The 14,560-nt window shown below is 35.8% G+C and overlaps 1 protein-coding gene across 8 annotated transcripts in view; it reads right to left on the reverse strand.

The window, feature by feature from the left end:
* The window catches only part of ERCC6L2 (ERCC excision repair 6 like 2), a 53,805-nt gene that overhangs the window by 20,608 nt on the left and 18,637 nt on the right, over positions 1–14,560 (reverse strand). For all 8 annotated transcript variants that reach the window (XR_008441345.1, XR_008441342.1, XR_008441343.1 and 5 more), the window contains exons 10-13: positions 8,640–8,711; positions 7,323–7,468; positions 2,315–2,410; positions 846–945 (exon numbers count right to left, since the gene is read on the reverse strand). Coding sequence is in view for 4 of the 8 variants with exons in the window: in XM_054003575.1 (XP_053859550.1) it covers positions 846–945; positions 2,315–2,410; positions 7,323–7,468; positions 8,640–8,711 (414 nt within the window). In the remaining 4 variants the exon portion in view is untranslated. The remainder of the gene's footprint in view (positions 1–845; positions 946–2,314; positions 2,411–7,322; positions 7,469–8,639; positions 8,712–14,560) is intronic.

Genomic DNA, 14,560 nt, shown 5'->3' on the forward strand with positions numbered 1-14,560 from the left:
ATTTTGTTTTAATTTCCCTGGCAGATGTTGGTATAATAGATTGTGGTATAATATGAACCTGCTTGGCTTTACTGAATTAAAAAAATAAAACATTCAAAGACTTTTACTGCATTGTTGCCTATTATCAGAGACCTACTATTCATGTTACTGGCACTCCTCTATCTTGACAGCTCAGCTTCCACTATGCTAAATTATTAGCATTTTTTTCACCTTCCTTTGCACTGTATATTTGCTCGCTAAGGGAAAGCAATCCAAGTGTAGCCAAAAAAACCCCAACCCTCAGACTTACAATTACTCTGTTTATTACTGCTTCTTCAACTAGAAAAATACAAGTCAATTTGAAAAAAAAAGAAAAAAAGATTTATACATCCTTTCAAGACTTAGACATGCTTTTTGGAAATCCAAGCAGATTGGACCAGAAATCCCACTCTTCTTTTTCTAAGAGATCACCAATTTTTCTTCTATAGCATCAGCAAGATTTCTGCTCTACTTTCTCCAGACTTTCATGAGAAAAAGTTGCGTGAATCAAACTGCTGCAGATACTTACTACAACTATCACAGTTGTACTTCATAAGTCCTCAAATAAAAGCATTTCTCTGTATAACCTGAATAATGTACACTGCATAATTAAACTGTCAATAGTTACAGAAAAACACTTCAATACAAATACAATTCTGTTCCATTCTTTAACAGCTGCTAAATTATGCACTTTGGCTTAGTACATTAAGGTAACATCATATACCATAAACACAAGGTAAACTACAATTTTACTACAGGCTAGATTAGCTTTCAGTCACTAAAACTGCTGGGAAGAACTCCCCATTTAAACAGTTTGTGAGCTTTACCTGTTTATAAACTTGTCGCAAGTACATAATCTCTTCCACAGTTCCCAATGATATCAATCTGAACACTTTAACAGCTCTGTGTTGGCCAATTCTATAAGCTCTGCAAGGACATGGCACATTAAAAACATTTTAAGAAATGAGAGCTCTTAGGGGTAGTAATAAACAGTAAACAAAGTAAATATATAAGGGCATTCTAATAAAACAGGACTATTTGAAATTATGCATATGTTGACTGGGTTGTTTTCCTTACTTTTCTGAATTTTCCTCAGTAATTGATTTCCTTTTCCTTCAGTATTTCATATTTCTCCCCAGGCCTGTCCAGTTTAAAAAGCTTTCTCCTCATTTTGTATCACAAGAACTGTCTCCCACCTCTCCACAAAACACATCCTCTCTGTTTATATCAGGTTTGTTGGTTTTTTTTTTTTCCTTTTGTGTCTCCACCTATTTTTGCTCAAAGTATTCTCCTCCTTACATTATACAGGAATTAACTCATCGATTACTTGGAGCAGTCGGTTCTTTCTTAACTTCATAAATTACAAGATACAACATCATAAAAACAGGTAATGAACTGACAGTGTTCTGTTCAAATGGTAAATTCTGAGACTTCTAATAGACTATATTCCACAAAATTCACAGGAGGCTAAAACAAATCATAGTAATGTGATCTTACAAAGATCGTTTAAAAACAGTCCTCAGTACATGTTTCTAATACACTTCCCTAGAACAGGTGCACATAAACACATCCTAGAAATCAGAAAGACCCTTAAAACAGAATTACGTAATTGCATGAGATAACAGGAACAAGTGTATTTCTGCTCATGAAAATATAGAAATCTACTGAATTTTTAATATTCTTTTATAGGTTTTTAGTATTCTTTATAGTTTTTTAATATTCTTTACTTCAGTTACTAAAAGGTCTGCCTTGGATTCCTAGGGAAATAGTCTACAGTCAAAAAGCCTTGAAAGAAAAATCTGCATTACTGGAAATACTCCAACACCATAATATCAGAGACAGATATGAGTGCTAAAAAGACACTAATCTCCACAATGGTGAAATAGAAGAGAACATAAAGAGCCCCTGTCTTTTAGGGTTTGGGAACTCAAAACACCATTTGAACTAGGGCCAACTGCAATGTATTCTTCATGAAGAACACAAGAAAAATGTCATCTACACACACATATTCTAGAAATCACAAAAAGTTATAGTAACCACAAGGAGGTTTTTTTGAGTTTTTGTTTGGCCCACTGCTGCAAAAAAAGAAATAAAGGAAAATATATTGTAAAATTTGGGTTAAAATAATCACATCAAAGCTAAAACCTAATTTAGTTGGATTTTTCCTATTGTCTTGTGGATTAATCAGACAATGTAAAAAATTTCTTACTTGAGAAAAAATTTTAGTTGGACAATCAGATTACAGAATGAATGGAAGAGTGCAACATCGATCAAGTTCTGTATTTGGAGAGTGTACCTGTCAATCGCTTGAAGATCATTTGCTGGATTCCATGTAGGATCAAACAGTATAACAACATTGGCACCAACAAAATTAAGACCCAGTCCACCAGCCCTGAAAACATAAAAATGAAAAACCAGAACTATATGATAGTAAGAAAAAAATTGCAACTAGATTTTTCTGTATTAGGTCCATACTTGCCTGCCCTTCCCCAATTAAAAAAAAAAAAAAAAAAGAACAAATGAAAGATATTGAAAACAGTGCAGTACAGCACTGTGTTACTGTTGTACTAACAACCACCAGGTACTCAAATAACCACTGCCATAAAATACCGTTTTCTCATGTAAATATCAAGATTGTTACAGACTGTATAAATAGTTGAGTCATAACATACTGCTATCAACTTACTTAATAAAAATCCCTGTTGCTATTTCATTCCCCTTAAGTCCTACACAGGGCAACACCCCTAAATACTATAATGAAATTCATAATCAGTTTTATGCCAGTTAAGATTATGGAAGCAGGAAAATTACAGATGAAATTTTATTTCATCTAATCCCAGTACATAATTTTTGACAATAATGCTATGCAACTTTCACTAAAGTAGTCACAATCTCAGGTAAGCCATACCTGTAAGCATTAACAACTAACAAGTGGATTTGTACAGTAAGTTACTCAGCTGTTGGCCACATAGCTGCATATGAGCAACATTCGTACCAGCCATTAAAAGGAAAAAAGTCACAGTCAGAAATTTGTCTGCTCTGTGGGTTAGGAGTCACAAGCGTACCACCTGCATCATCTTATAACACTCAACAGCTATAGAGTGATTCAAGTAAAACCAGCAATCCAGACAAGAAATTGAGCATACATCTAATCTGAGCCAGCTAAATGCTGAGCCCTGCAAAACTGCTCAGTTACTTGGAGTTTGGCATGTGCATAGATGAATGATTTGATAGGAGCAAAAGTGAGGAAAATACCACTTCTCATCCAGCTGCAAAGCAAGCAAATACTGAATTTTTTTTTTTACTGGCTCAACCAAATATCATACAAAAGACACAAGCTCCTACACAAGCACAAGCTAAATATTATTATTAAATAAACTATTAAAACAATTATTCACATTAGCATAGGCATCACTAATTCCAAGTGTGCTATTTTTCTGAAAGCGGTACTGCAAAATTTAAAAAGTCAATCCCATTTAACTTATCAAGCACCTGGTTTAACAGGTTACTTTAAATTTTGCTTCTTTGAAGCACACAAGAAATACAAGAAAGGTAAAAGTTTTCAGGTAGAAGAGTGAATGGTGACAGAAACCAAAAACTTATGGAGCCCCACCACTTTTTGGTTTTCATGGAGTCCATGTTAATGCAAATGCAGCTGTGGCCTTTCGCTTCTAAGTATGGTGTAGCTCTGGGTTAGTTATATCTGGAAAGGGAGGGGATATAGAAACTTGCCAGTATTAATGGATATTTCTAGAGAACTCACATTCTCAAACTGGGAACTACTGAGTAACAATATCTGGGTTGGGTTTTTCTTTCTTTTGAAAAATATGTTATGGTATTTTTCACATTTAGTGTGTTTCTTTTTAATGAAAAGAAATCTTTTTATTAGGAGTTCAGCCTCTCCTGTTTCTAAACCAGCCCTGCAGCTGGACTGAAACATATGTCAAGATGTAAAACTAACTGTCCATAAAAATTAAAAAAACAGGATATCTAGCTTTCTAATAATTTTACCTTTCGGTGTTTTTAGATATGACTCAAAAATTTAGTTAGTCCAAACAGAAAGGAATGGCTCCTATATCCTTCATAGACAGAACAAATGCAGAAGTTTGTGCATTGTGAGTTACATACTCCACTTTACCTTTAATTTTAACTAGCAGTTAGTTTACTGCAATTTGGTCCATGCAAATTACTATGATATGGCTTAAAGAGTTTTGTTAAAAAGAACAGTTTTCAGAAGACCATCTTACTTAAAACTGCACAACTTAGTACCTCAAAAGGTACAGAACAATAGTACATTAGGAAAGGGTCTATGAAAGTTTTGATTATGTAATTCTATTTACCAAGCTAGGTTTTCTATAGTTTCTATGCTCTTTGTTTCAGAGAGGTTTTTGTGGCTGCATGTTCTTTGGATGTAATCATATGCACACTAAAAGTTGTTCAAAACATTGCTGAAAGAATTAAAGCTAAATGAAGCCGTGTAAAAGTAAAAAGTAACTAACAGCAGGCCAGTAATGGACAGTAATAGAGAATGCTGCAGGTAGAATGGAAGTGGACCTTACATGATAAAAGCTACCTACGAATTTCTCTAGACACTTCTCTTTACATAAAAAGAAAGCTCAGAAGCAGAAATGGATTTTCATTAACAATTAATTTTGACAGAACCAACCTAGAGAAAGACTAGCACAAAAAAATCCAGAAATTTAAGTGATCCAGTGATTTAAGAAATCCAGTGATTTAAAGGCAGGCATACTTGCTGCTTTTATTTATTCCAGAAAACTAGGATGGAACAGAACTGTGCTGACTTTGGTACTGGTACATATACAGTTTCCCTTCTTTTGGCTAAGCAGCACCACTGGAACTGAAAGCTTTGACATTCTCCTATCAAGTTACAGCAACTCCACCAATTATTTTAATGTTTCTAAGCATGCCTAAAAATCCTCTTCTCTTTTTCTAAATAATCACATATTTTCCCAGCAACACCAGTGAAAGACTGAAGTATTCCCCAAGAGGTATTACTTCATAAGACTTAGAAGTTCCAACAGGTGTATACCTATTTTTCCCTAGTGCTCAACCTGAAATTGATGATCTAATGGTTTGATTGAATGTCTAAGCTCTGAAGAAATCAATTACATTTTCTCTCAACACCTATAAAATATATTTATCCATAAAGCTGTATTAGTCACAGCTGTCAATAAAAGCATTAGGAATAGCCATGCGACTATGCTTGGTACCAATATTAACTTCAACATTGAGGTCAAATCTACAGATAGACAAACTTTTATTTTTTTATTCTTTTTCCTTTTATTTTCTTTTTTAAGGTCCCATTTCTCAAAAAATGTCACTGATTAATTAAAACCAGGATTTTCAAATCTCTATGGACTATATATACATGATTTTGAAAAAAAAGGAATATAAAATACGAACATTGCAAATTTAATAGTTAAAGTTATCATCAGTGCTGCACTGTAGTTCTCTGATTGGTGTTTTATGTTTTCTAAGCTGCATATTAATTGTGCCAGTGAACATAATGGCAGTCTCAAGATTACTATGCAGAGAATTCATCCTTTTCAGAATGCACTTATACATCCAAAAGACCATGCAAGTATTTTCAGTGAAAATCAACATTTGGTTCTCTGAGCAATGAGACCTTCAGAACACACATGAATTGACTACACAGAGCAGTCAGCCAGAAATTTCGCAAGCAAGTATAGACAGAAGAGTATGAACCAATTCTGTCAATGTACTCTGTAATGAAAAATGTAGAATATACTCTAAAGCATAGAATTATTTCATGTATGTCTGAAATCTGAGTGAGAGGAAAGATCAATCTCTTGTACAGAAGAAATAGGATAAATCACTTTCTAATTTCCAAAGGATTACAAATGTAAAGATGCTTCCATTACTGTTCATCAAGCAAGGAAAAAGATCACTTCCTGTTATCTATAATAAACTAGGCAAACAATTGCACCCTCTGTTTTGCTTACAACACAGTAGTTATATTGACTATAATTCCATTACAGTTAGTTCCTTTCACTTGTTTCATAAGATAAGTAAAACTACAAACAACAGAATCAAGCCTTTTCTCCAGCACCATCAGCAGGCAGAGAAGGCTCACTAGTCTCTATACAGAAGCTCTCAAAACAGATAGGAGAAAGTCCATCTCTGTTTAGTTGACCTTCATTTATATTTTGATTTAAATTAATGAAAGAGAACTAACAGATCTATGATTACAGTACTGACTGAAGCAAAAATTAGTCCTATAGATTCTGAAATTTCCCTCTGTCTTCAGGGACAAGGGGTATAGACCTATGAAGGTCTTAGGGAAGCTCATGGCCAGATTTCACAGTTAACAGATTACAAACCAGTGTACATGATCAGTATCACAAATCTCTTCACAACCCTGTACATAAACACCAGAGTATGTGAAGACTGCTCTGATATCCACTTGCAACAGCCTTTAAGATAATGTCTGCTCTAGTTATATAGAGGTAGTTTGGATCCTCCTAATTCAAACACACCTACTTCCAGTAAAAACTACAGTGCCCAGATACTCAGATTTCATCAAGTTTCACTGAGTTTTCCCCTCTGGGTAGGAGGCAAAAGGAGCAAAGCTTCTCTTTGCTCCTTTTCTGCCCTTGCCCAGTAAAAAATTTCATCCAAGATGAAGCAAGGAAGTAACCTGAATAAAACAAATAAATAGTCATTATAGTAAAAATAACTTTAGTTGAACATAACAATCTATTTCAAAACAATTTGTTATCTATCATAAATTGATAAGCAAATCTGATAGGTAAACACATTTTAAAAAGACAATAAAAGACCTTGTTGAAATATTTTAAATAGACATGCTAACTAATTAACATGATTAATAAATTGCAGTAATAGTGAGAGAATTTTTCAGTTCAATATGGCACTTCATGTTCACACTCACTTGCTAGTTCTACTACTGTAAAACAAGAAACTGAGTCTGTCTACAATAAAATTAAAAGCCTTCTGTAGATAATGACATAATAAAGTTTTAATAGTAATGTTTAGAACTGCTTCTTCAATCCTACAACAACTTTAAACTAGGATCCAGAAGACCCACTTCCTTCTGATCTTAGAAATCCTCACGAAGCAGAAAGGAGGGAGGGAGAAGGTGTCCGTATATTTTAAGAAGCTTCAGACCAAAGCAGTAAGTCTATACTTATTCTCACCTTCTCAAAAAGTAATCCCTCACAAACTCAGCAAGAAAAATGCAGAGTAACCAATTTACTAACACTAGACAGACATATTGAAACAAACTACAAGTTAAATTTTCTTACATTGTAGATACAAGACATATGTTGATTTCCTGAAGGCTGTTGAACTCTCTTACAATTCTGATTCTATCTTCTGATTTTGTATTGCCATCAAGTCTTCGGTAATCTAGCCCAGATGCCATGCAGTACTGTTCTAGCACATCTAGCAACTGAGTGGAAAAATGAAGAAAAAAGGAAAATAAAAAGTTAAGTACTTATTAGTATCTTTTTAATTAAACATGATCACTGGGACCATGTTTATCAAATACAGTTTTAGTACACCACCATTGCTAATTATGATAAATATTTGCTATTTTGGTATCCACATCCATGATTCTCTTTAGCCATGATTCTACAGCACTCAAGGTGATTAATACTGGTATGCTGTGGTCTGACTCCATCATCCCACCCTGGCTGCCTGTTTCATCGCTACCTGTCACTCAGTCCAACCCAATCAGCAGGCAGTCCATTTAAGCAGCTTCCTCCCATCTTAGCAAGTTGCAATTACTTCAAATACAGTAAATGAGCATTACAGCCAGCACAGAATGCACAGTCAGAGTTCAGGGGGTATGGAGTGAAAGACACTGCAGCAACCAACAGTCAGTCTGGTCTTGGACACCATAAAACATAACCTAAGACACATGAGTACTCTACTACTGCATCTAAACATTAAGCAGTTGTTCTTAAAGTAAAAAAAAAAAAAAGAGGTATTTAAGACTCCTGAACTACTATTCAAATTACTATTTTTTTAAATATTTTTTAGTGCTATCATTACAAGTATTTAAATAAAAGCCACAATACAATAGAGTGCACTATTTCAGGAAACACATTATTCCCTAATAAGGAAACCAAGGAGCAAGTACCTTAAAAGTAAAATGTACATGTAAGTCTTGCTCCAATTAGAGAGTTTTAACTTCAAATCAACTAGTGTAGCAAGAATTGAAGTTTCATTGCTGATGATGATCAAAAGTCAGCAGAATGAGGAAACTTAACTTTCAGTGCTAACACAAAGGTTTTATGATATGGCAGTCATATTTAGCTATGACAGTGCCCTAACTCAAGACATACCAGCTGAACTTAGCTATCTGCACCTGAAGTAATACAACTATTTCAGAAAGCTCTAGGGAAAACAGAAGAGTGTTACACTTGTTTTGCTATCACCATTTTTATCATGATGTAACATAAGGTTTCAATATGCTTGTGGAGTATGGCACACTGTCCTCGTAATTACTCCTAACAGTAGAAGCAATAAGGAAATGTGGTTGACAAGGTGTCAACTTTCAGATTCATGCTTCAGAACTTACCGCTGCAGTTAATTGATAAAAATCACATGGAGCTCACCTTTGTGGAAAAGGAGAAAAGAAGAACTTTATCCTTATTTTTTCGGAAATGATTTAAAAGCTGCTGAAGGACCTGTAAATGAAGCACAGCAGAAAAATAAAGACATTTTTATCTAAAATCTAAATTATCTAATTTTTTATCAGGTTATCTTGCACACATTTAACTCATGTTTTGAACCTCCAAACACGCTACACTGAATTTAATTATTTGCAAAGCCAAGCAGAGCCATAACAAAAATCATTACTAACATAATAAATGGCCCAAAGGTAATGGAGATGCTGGAACTTTGCATTTTTCAATGACGCACATGGAAATCCTACTGTAAAAGTCATCAGACCACTAAGAGGTAGATTCAGAAGCTACTTGTGTCAGTGCATAGACTGCAACAAAACATTACTAATGTCACACACTAGCTCAGATTCTGAGTTTTTTCATTTGAAAAATGCACATATTTATCCTGAAAACTCCAAGGTCTGTTTGAACTTTCTGTCCTACATCTGAGTTCAGAGCTTCTTGGAACTTGTCTTCTTAAAATAATCAGTAAGATGTATGCCCCTCCCCACTCCAACTCTCATCTGTTGCTCTGTTTACAGTAGGATCCAGCTTCCCAGACTCTGCAGAGACCTTGAAATGCCAATAATCCGCCCACACACAATGCTCTTCTGGTGGGGAAGCAAATAATCCAGAGCCTTGTGTATAATAGTGATACTGTTATTTTCAAAAGAACCATGTCCACATCTGGCAATGGCAGCTCCAGAGCACTGTGCTGAAGCCATACACAATGGGAAAAGAGGAATTTTCTGTACCATGACTAGCTTTTTCCCACTGGGCAATAAATATTTTTGAAATTGTATTTATTCACGGATAAATAGATAAACTGTTAATCAAGAATTATTTCACTACAAGCCTAATAAATCTTTGACAATTAAATAATGATGAATGTTTGTATTATTGTTACAATTCTGGACAATATGTAGAACATAAAATGGTAATTATATGTCACTTATGAGCTCCTTAGTAAATGTTAGCCAGCTTGTTAAAAGTGAAAACAAGGTAAAAATGACAGATTTTTTTGGCCTCATTTCATTGTACATGAACATATAAACCAGGATTTATTTTACTGGGGAAAAATACACAACAGGCCATTTAGCAGGAGCTATACCACTCACATTTGCATTTTATTTAGTACATTAAGAAAAGAAACAGAAGTGACATTCTTTTAAACTAGAAGGAATTGGCTTCTGTGTTACTGTTGTTATTATTAAAGTACAGGTCAAATAGTGAATTTCCTATAGGAGAATACAAAAATAAATCCATGCAATTTGCTTAAATGAAATGGATCAATTTCATCCCCGTTGAGAATTTAGGTATTCTGGAGTAAGAAACAACTCTAACAGGGAAAAATAATGAATGTACTTGCACCAAAGAGAAGTAAATTCTACACTTGCAGACCAGAATATTATCCTGTATGTTTTTAGCCCAAAACAGAAACACTTGCTCACACTCAAGCAGAAGTCACATGTTCTTTGTAAGACTCCACATGGATTTAAACATATGTCTCCCCATTGCTACACATTGTGAGTCATCTGTATATGATGAAATTTTACCTCTTGCTTTTGAGAAGTTTTTCTATAGAGATGTTCAAGCTAGCCTACAGTATTTTTTAAGTCTTTAAAGCCAGCCCTGCCTGGGTCAGGGTTATGTCTAATGGTAGAGGTTACCATTTTGTGCAAAGTGCTCCAATAGACTTCCATTTTCCTACTGAATGATGATATCCCAAGCGAAACTAATTAAATCAATACAACAGTTATTCCTAATAGAATACTGTATTAAGAACAGTATTCCCAAACCCCACAAATGGCTCTCTGTGGAAATGTATGCAGTTGAAAAAAAAAGTAAATATTAAAAAAAAATATTTAAACTGCCCAGACAATTAAGAAACCTTTACACCTAGAAAGCTTATAGAATCTCTCTGAGACACAATTTTAACAAAACTGTAGAAATAATCAAACAAGGTAGTCTGAATGAGAATTACTGCAGGATTGTAAAGCTATCCTCACTTAACTTCTGTTCCAAGCAGTCCCCAATACTTCCGTGTGGACAATCTGAAATCATTGGGTTTCAGAAGCAATGAACCACTTGTCCTTAAACTTTGCAGGTCCCCACTATTTTACAACATCATAACAGAAAAATAGCGGTTTCCAAACAAAGCAAAACATTCCTTTCACTCAGTTCTCATATATTCAACTACTTCTATTTAAAAATCTAAGCATGAAATTTACTGTGTAATAAAACATGTCAGCAAAGCTTGCGAACTGTATGTTCTGCAGTACATGTGAAAAGGAGGGGATAATTCCACAAAAAAAGCTGAAGCTTTTAATCACTGTGTATTACCCATCTCCCACTGTAACACAGATATATTAGTGTCCTTCTTATACCGTATTAGGTACACCATCAATGATTATACATGTTGTACATTTGGATTGTAGGATTGTTTTTTCCAGGCTCTTGTAATCCAAAATTCAGAACAAAAAGCCTGGGGTGGCATGTTAATGCTACAGCTTACAAAACACAAAGAGATGACTCACAACAACAGGTAGGACACAAATACTCTTTAACCCTTGCGTACAAGCAAATCTAGTTTTGGAAGTAATTAATATCCCATAACAGAAGTTATGTTATGTTTCCCTGTGTGTTTTATCTCTGGTTGGTTGGAGAACAGATAGGCTGAAGATGGAACCTTTTCAACTCTGCAAAACAGTTACAGCTGCTCAACCAACAAACATTTAAAAAAATCACAGCCTTTCCCTGTTTCCTGAATAAATTTTTTTAAAATGCTGCAAACTATTCCTTTGCAACTATGCTTATATACAAAAGAATAATCACCTATACCAAAATTTCTGTGTAGTCTGTAATGAATTTTAAGTTAAAATATAAAATAATGCTTATTCAGTCTACACAACCAGATTAAAGTTACAAAAGAATGTCACTTAGTTTCTAGAATTTATTTATGAAATGAATGATGAATTTATTTATTTAGGGAATGCAAACTACTACAGTGCAACAAGGTTATTAAAAACATTTTACTATAATTTGTCTCAGTTATTTCCAAATAAACACATTAAAAATTTATAAAGCCATTTCCAAGCTCTAGTACCAGTTGACTCCTCTGTGATTACTTTCTTATGGTATGACAACTTTCTAAATTACATACTTCCTGAATTATTTTGCTTTCACAGTATAAAACGCAAAATCATCACAAATAGCTTCCATTCTATAATTTAGGGAAAAAAAAAAGAAAAAAGGCAAGTCACCATATCAAAAACGTATGAACCAGTTTTTGGCATCATGAAGTTAAAATTAATGGACCCAAAACCCAGTTTATTTTCAATGAAGCTATATATCCCATTATCCTCCTTCCAAGATCACTGAATCATATAATAGTTTGAGTTAAAGATCATTTCATTTCAAACCATGCCACCATGGGCAGAGATGCCACCTACTAGATTCAAAGTCCCATCCTAACTGGCCTTGAACACTTCCAGGGACAGGGCATCCACAGCTTCTACAGACAACATGCTCCAGTGCTTCGCTACCCTCACAGTGAAGAATTTCTTCCTATTATCCAATCTAAACTTACTCTGTTTCATTTTGAAGCCATTATCCCTTTCCCTACCACTGTAAAATGTCCCTTTCCAGATTTCTTTAGTCTTCCTTCATCAGTGAAAGGCAGCAATAAGATTACCCAAGAGCCTTCTCTTTTCCAGACTCAGCAACCTCAATTTCCTCAGCCTTTCCTCATAGAAGAGGTGTTCCACCCATCTAATAATCTTCATGGCCCCTTTGGACTTGTTCCAGCATTTCCATATACTTTTTGTGCTGAGAAAGCTGGATACAGTACACTGCATGAATGGAGCAGAAGAGGAAAATCACCTCTCTTGCCCTGCTGGCCACATCTTCTTTGCTGTTTTCCAGGACACCTGTGGCTTTCTCGGATGTACAGAATAACCCTTTGGCCACACCTGTACCACTTCAGGCACCATTCCCTCACAGCTACCGCATAAAATTAACTCTGGCCAGAATCAGGACAGCATCTTACCACAACCTCATTTCAGGCAGTTGTACACAGCAATAAGGAAGCTCAGGGGACACCTTTTCTCCAGGCTAAACAAATCCCAGCTGTCTCAGCTGCTCCTCATAAACCTGACACTCCAGACCCTGCACCAGCTCCTTTGCCCTTCTCTGAACATGCTCCAGGCAGCATCTCAGTGTCCTTCTTGTCCAGAGGGGCCCCGAAAAGGATAGAGTGCTCAAGGTGTGGCCTCACTAATGCCAAGTACAGGGGAAGAATCACCTCCCTGATCCTGCTGGACAAAAAATTTCTGATACAAGCCAAGATGCCACTGGATTTCCTGGCCACCTGGGCAAACTGCTGGCTCATGTCCAGCCACTGTTGACCAGCACCTCCATGTCCTTTCTCACCTGGCAGCTTTCCAGCCACTCTGCCCCAGCCTGTAGTACTGCATGGGGTTGCTGTGGCCAAATGCAAGACCTGGCACTGGGTCTTGCTGAACCTCATACCATTGGTCTCAGCCCACTGATCCCTCTGCAGAGCCTTCTTAACCTCCAGCACACCAATAATCCCACCCATTTTAAGATTACAAACCTACTGAGAGAGCACTTGATCCCCTCATCCAGATCATCAGTAAAGACGTTGAACAGGACTGGCCTCAAAAGTGAACCCTGGAAGACACCACTAGTGCCTGGATGTCAACTGGATATGGCACCATCCATCACCACTCTCTGGGCTCAGCTACCCAGACAGTTTTTAATCTGGCAAAGGGTGTACAAGTCCAAGCCATGGGCTGCCAGCTTTTCCAGGAGAATGTAATGGAAAAAAAATATAATAAAATAATAATAAAAATGTCAAATAGTAATGTGAATAATGTCATGGTAAAATAATCAGTAACAGAATTGCTTCGTAAGTAATTCTTCAGCTTCTGAAGATGATGGATTTGGTTTTTAAAGCTATGCATTAATTTAACAGATAAATTCACCTTCTCAAAATAATCAAGTGTATATAACAAAGTTAATATGCAGGCATTTCACACATACGTATTAACAGTAAAGAAAGATGTTGCTTACATAGTAACAAATCAGTAAAGTGATAACAGCCATTCCTGCTACAGCAACATAGTCCTCCCACTACCACCGGTCCCATGAGGAAAATGTTAATATCCAGGCTTACGGAGAGCCAAAATTCTGCACAGCTCCTACTCTCAGCTCCAGAGTACTACTAAAACTAGTAAAACTAGTATGGTTTTCTTTTTAATTAGTTATATTAGACATACTTTTCATCTACATTAAACAACATCATCCTCAGATACACTATATGTCATCGCGTCATCTTTTGTTCCTCTCTGAAACCAAAGACAGACAGTTTCTGACATGAGGAGTTTTGCAGAATTATACTAGAGACATTTATTTTGGTTATCTTCAGCACAACAACTATTATTTTCATTTAATGTCCAAAGGGTTCAAGAAATCAGTAAGCACTCAGTACATTTTCACCAGTTCCATGCCATTCATGACTGTGTAGGTCCCACTCACATTTACCCTAAGACATTCTTTACAGTCTGGAGGGTCCCAGCCTCCTTGGCTGCTTCTGACACAGCTACTAACCACACTTGTGGCCCTTCTCTGAACTGTCCTCTGAATCTTTTCAAATCTAACATCTGCTTTTTGAGAGGAGAGATTGGAACTACACACAAAATTGAAGCTGTGCACAAACCATTAAGAGCAAAAAAATTTTGTTTTGCTTCCTTTTCTTTGCCAGATATTTCTGACTGTCACCAGAATCCATGGTTTCAAGAAACAATAGTTCTGTTGACTATAAGGGTCATTTCCATGCCCACCATCAA

The sequence above is a fragment of the Vidua macroura genome, chromosome Z (assembly GCF_024509145.1).
Source record: "Vidua macroura isolate BioBank_ID:100142 chromosome Z, ASM2450914v1, whole genome shotgun sequence".
Taxonomy (NCBI): domain Eukaryota; kingdom Metazoa; phylum Chordata; class Aves; order Passeriformes; family Viduidae; genus Vidua; species Vidua macroura.